This window comes from Cetorhinus maximus, chromosome 7 (assembly GCF_964194155.1).
Source record: "Cetorhinus maximus chromosome 7, sCetMax3.hap1.1, whole genome shotgun sequence".
NCBI classification, from domain to species: Eukaryota; Metazoa; Chordata; class Chondrichthyes; order Lamniformes; family Cetorhinidae; genus Cetorhinus; species Cetorhinus maximus.
The window spans coordinates 41,717,929-41,723,381 of record NC_135885.1 but is presented as its reverse complement, the minus strand read 5'-3'; the positions used below and the strand labels follow the sequence as shown (position 1 = coordinate 41,723,381).

General features: G+C 40.5%; 1 protein-coding gene across 2 annotated transcripts; it reads left to right on the top strand.

The window, feature by feature from the left end:
• Nucleotides 1–1,673: 1,673 nt before the first annotated feature.
• On the top strand, nt 1,674–3,279 carry gsx1 (GS homeobox 1). Of its 2 annotated transcripts, XM_078544858.1 has the most exons (3): nt 1,674–2,110; nt 2,398–2,399; nt 2,722–3,279. In XM_078544858.1, exons 1-3 carry the CDS (start codon nt 1,723–1,725, stop codon nt 3,067–3,069), a joined length of 738 nt encoding a protein of 245 aa, XP_078400984.1. In that variant the 5' UTR covers nt 1,674–1,722; the 3' UTR covers nt 3,070–3,279. The 2 variants fall into 2 exon arrangements, with proteins under 2 accessions (XP_078400984.1, XP_078400983.1); XM_078544857.1 differs by lacking the exon at nt 2,398–2,399 and having other exon boundaries at nt 2,714–3,279.
• Nucleotides 3,280–5,453: the final 2,174 nt, after the last annotated feature.

The following is a 5,453-nucleotide window of genomic DNA, read 5'->3' as shown; positions in this document are numbered from 1 at the left end:
ATTTAAACGTGACATTTAACCACGTATTAAACAGAATCGCAAGCATTTAGAAATCAAAATGTGCTTAAAATTTCTACTATAAAAAGTTGGCGTCTCTAAATTGTCTGAAAAGACGATGAGGACGACTCTGGGTTTGAAAGTATTACCAGGATGAACCAGGCTTTGTATCTTTATAAACATACGTACAGTAAAGACGGTGGACGTGTAATTGGAGATTAGAATAAATAACTAAGCAGATGCCATAGAAGTTGGGATTTCAAAATAAAAATGAACATCACCCAGAAGAAACAACATTTAATTATTTGGCATTGTAACCCAGACCTGGTTAATCTGATCAATTAAACCTCTGTTCCTCCAATTCGGCTATAGGATCTTAACATCACTGCCAGCGCATTTTCCATAATTGCCTGAAATAAAAATAATTGACATTAAACCTAGTAAAATTGGCACATATAAGTATAGTCACGTCTATGACATAAAAGGTATATAAGCATTTTTGCTGTTTAATACTAGCACCTGCATTTTCACAGAATATTGTGCATCGTTCACCACAATGCGTGTTAGACCGCAGTCAGATTAAAAATATCTACATATTCGTCGAAATACTTTGGCGTCATTCTTTTCAGGAGAGGGATTTATTGTTAGGCAGAGAACAAATCGCATCTGAAACGTGATGAAATTGCAATGTTCCTTCCCTGACGCTTTTGGATTCCAGGAGCAGTTTAAGCATGTTTCCAAAGTTCAATGAATCTTCCAGTTGTTCCCCCGTGTGTACTACTTCGCGGGTTGTACAAAAAAAGCCCCAGCGAGAGTTTTATAAACTGTATAGTTGGATTATCTCCCTTCGCCCACACTCTGCTCTGCAGCTGGGTGTTTGTTTACCTCTCCAGTCTGTGAAGGATCTGCAAGAATTCAGTAAATACCATTTTATTTGACCTATTGTTAGACGATCAGTGAAAGCAGTTTTTTTAGGCCGAGTTCTGTCGCTGTAGGAATAAGAATGTATACTGATGAAGGGCAGAGAAAATATGAACTGGTGATTAATGCATCGGCAAAAAGCATACGTTTCAGAAAGATGGTGAAATATTAAGGGAATGGGGTCAGTGAAATAGAATAATTTGGTACAGGGTGGGGACAAGAGAACAGTAGATGAAAGCCAAGAGAAGATGGGTTCGGGTAAATGAGACGGCAAAAGAGGGAAAAGGCACGTCGGAAAATGTAACAAAATAAAATGCCACATGGGGGAAGACAGAGAGAGAGAGAGAGAGGGAGAGCAAAAATAACAAAGCGGCGAAGGATAGATAAAGGCAGAAGGTGGTAGAGAATAAATAAAGAGAGATGCTGAGATTGGGTGAAACGGGATAGATAATAAGACATTAAAAGCCAGAAAGAGAAAGCGGGAACAGGAGCCAGGGGATGAAGGAAGGCAGAGAGCGTGTGGGTGCGGTTGAGAAGAATGAGAGAACATTATGCAGTTCATTTAGTTAACAAGTGGAATAAAAGCGAAGCGTGCAGAGTGAATCCAAACCGAAAAGCCACAAAAAGCCTATTGAGATCCACTCTGCCGCTAGTGGCGTAACCATCACATGGTAACCGCAATCCCAAAGTATTTAAGGAGCCAGCTCCGCACTTTCAGCACCACAGATAACTCCAACCACTTGGCTATCGTCCGCTTTCAGTCATATCACAACGACATCTGACAGGAAAAATCTTCCGTCGAAAATGCCCAGGTCGTTCCTTGTGGATTCACTTATTGTGAGGGACTCGAATGAAAAAGCATCCCCTGGGGTGTTTGAGAGTAACACACCTTTACTACCTTACGCCGTGCATCCGCCTCATTCTCTGGCTCTCTCTGCGGGATCATGCCATTCTCGGAAATCAGGGCTGCTGTGTGTGTGTCCCCTGTGTGTGACAGCCTCTCAGCTCCATCCCGGCCCACCTGGCATCCCTTTCCTTAAGGCGCAGTTCCCCACCTTCAGCCCACAGTACTGTCACTCAGCCCTGAGCAGGCATCACAGGGCCAGCGGAGTCACTGTGGACCATGGACCCAACATCTACTCGGCATCTTATCCCATGACAGACCCGAGGCAGTTTCACTGTCTTTCCCTTGGTGAGTAACCAGTGGTCTCCCGGTCCCAGGCCGGTTGTATCGTTAGTCATTGCTTCAGTGTGATTGAAAGTTCGATTGATATCAGGGTGGAAGCGCTTTGCTGTTGTTTAAACGGTCTGAAAAGGAACAGTAATCCGTTTACAAAGCAGTAAACTACGGTTCCGATGCTCCTGCCATATGCATGTTTGCTGACAAAATACTGTCCTTTCACATCCAGTTATTATTGAGTGAATATATAATTCTCCAAGGCAATTGTTCAGTGTGAATGTTTTCCAAACTAAATGGAGACGTTTGTGATACATAAACTGTATGTAAATAACCTCCAGAAATAAGTCCGAAATCCCAAGCGTGCCCCTAGCTAGCTATAGGGTGAACTGTGCAAATTTGTTGTGTCTTATTTGTATATTTAAGAATCGTTCATAATTAAAATAACAACATAGCGAAATTCAAGGTGCTTCATTGTGGAATCCTTCAATGTGTAGCGGTGGGGTTTGACTAATTACTGATATTCAACAGCAAATTTTGTCGTCTAAAGTTTGTTTTTATTGATAGAAAGTGTTGCAATCTGCATTTTCTAAAACACTTCATTACTGGTTTTCAAAGCTTCCGAGACAAGCTCCAGCCAGCTCCAGAGCAGCAAGAGGATGCGCACGGCCTTCACCAGCACACAGCTTCTAGAACTGGAGAGAGAATTCGCCTCCAACATGTACCTGTCCCGGCTCCGCAGGATCGAAATCGCCACCTACCTGAACCTGTCCGAGAAACAAGTGAAAATCTGGTTCCAGAACCGCCGGGTCAAGCACAAAAAGGAAGGGAAGAGCGGCAGCGCGCAACGCGCTCCCGCCAACTGCAAGTGCAGCTCCCTGACATCGGCCAATTGCACCGAGGGAGAGGAGGAGATGCCCATGTCACCTTCATCATCCGGCAAAGACGACAGAGACTTGTCGGTCACTCCTTGAAAATAAGTTTGAAGTAAAACTAGCCAACGCACTGCGGTCGCGAGTTGTCGGGCTACCGTAGCCTTTTCTATCTGGTCATTTTCAAAAATCAGACTATTAATATGTTTTTTTTTAAAAAAAACAAAACAAATATGTAAATAAAGTTCTAGTGGGAAAAGATTATTCAGATCCGAATTTCACATGTGATTCTAAGCACACGATACATTAGTGTTCGCTCACTAACATTGTGACATGTGTTTAAGTTGACATTTTCTGACCGTGACTTTTTTTAAAAAGAAAGACATGGTCCTGTATTTGGTTGATTTGTATGTATTTCATGATATTTATTTATTTATTTATGACAAATAAAGATTTTTTCCTAGACATTTGGGCTTTGACGCCTTATTATTTAATCAAAAGTGAGTAATTTGAAATCTGACGACTCTTGCGCTCGCCTCACAGCCGACACACACACACACAAATAGATACACACACACACAAATAGATACACACACATACACACACACAAATAGAGACACACAAATAGATACACACACATACACATACACACAAATAGATACACACATATACACACACACATAGATACACACACATACACACACACACAAATAGAGACACACACATAGATACACACACACACAAATAGATACACACACACACAAATAGATAAACACACACACACACACAAATAGCTGCACACACACAAATAGACACACACGCACACAAATAGATACACACACATAAATAGATGCACACACATACAAATAGATACATACACACACAAATAGATACACACACAAATAGATAGACACACGCACAAATAGATACACACAAAAACAGATACACACAAATAGATACATACACACACAAATAGACGGCACACAAACATACACACACAAATAGACATATATATACACACATATAAACACATACACACAAACAGGCACACACATATACACACGCACATATACACACACACACACATATGCACACACACATATATGCACACATATACACACAAAATAGACACACACGCAAATAGACACACACAAATGGACACACACACATACACACACATATATACATACAAATAGACACATACACATACATACACACATACACGCACACATACACACATATACACACAGAAATAGACACACACACAAATAAACACACACAAATAGACACACACAAATAGACACATACACACACAAATGGACACACACATATATACATACAAATAGACACGCATACATACATACACACAACTGGACACAAACGCACACACACACACATATATACATATAAATAGACACACACATACACACACACACAGAGAAATAGACACACACAGACACACACATACACAAACAAATGGACACACACACACATATACATACAAATAGACAGAAACACATACATACACACACATGTACAAACACAAGCATACACACATACACACACACACACACATAAAAAGGCACACACACATACACATACACACACACAGGAATAGACACACACATACAACACACACATAAACATACACACAAATAGACACACACATACAGACATACACATAGATGCACACACACATACACACACATATACACACACGCATACACATACACACAAATAGACACACACATAAACACATGCACACACACACATACACAGATGGAAACACACATACACATACACATACACACACACATACTTACACACACAAATAGACACACACATACACACAGACAAATAGACACACACAAATAAACACACACATATAAACACACACATATAAACACACACATATGCATAGACACACACACATACACACAAATAGACACACAAATACATACACACATACACACACACATCCATATACACACACAAATACACACACGCACACACACACACACATGCATACACACACACATACACATACGCACACATTCACACACATAGACACGTACACATAAACACATACACATACAAACACACACCTACACATACACACATAGATACACACACATGCAGACACACACATACACACACAAAAATAGACACACACACATATACACACACATACACAGAAATAGACACACATATACACATGCACACACACATGCACAAATAGACACACACATACACACACAAATGGACACACATACACAGAAAAATAGACACACAAATAGGCACACATAAAAACACACACATATGCATAGACACACATACACACAAATGGACACAAATACATACACACACACACACACATACGCACGCACACACATATCCACACACAAAAACACACACACACATATACATACACACATACGCACACATACACACACACATAGACACACACAGATACACATACACGCACA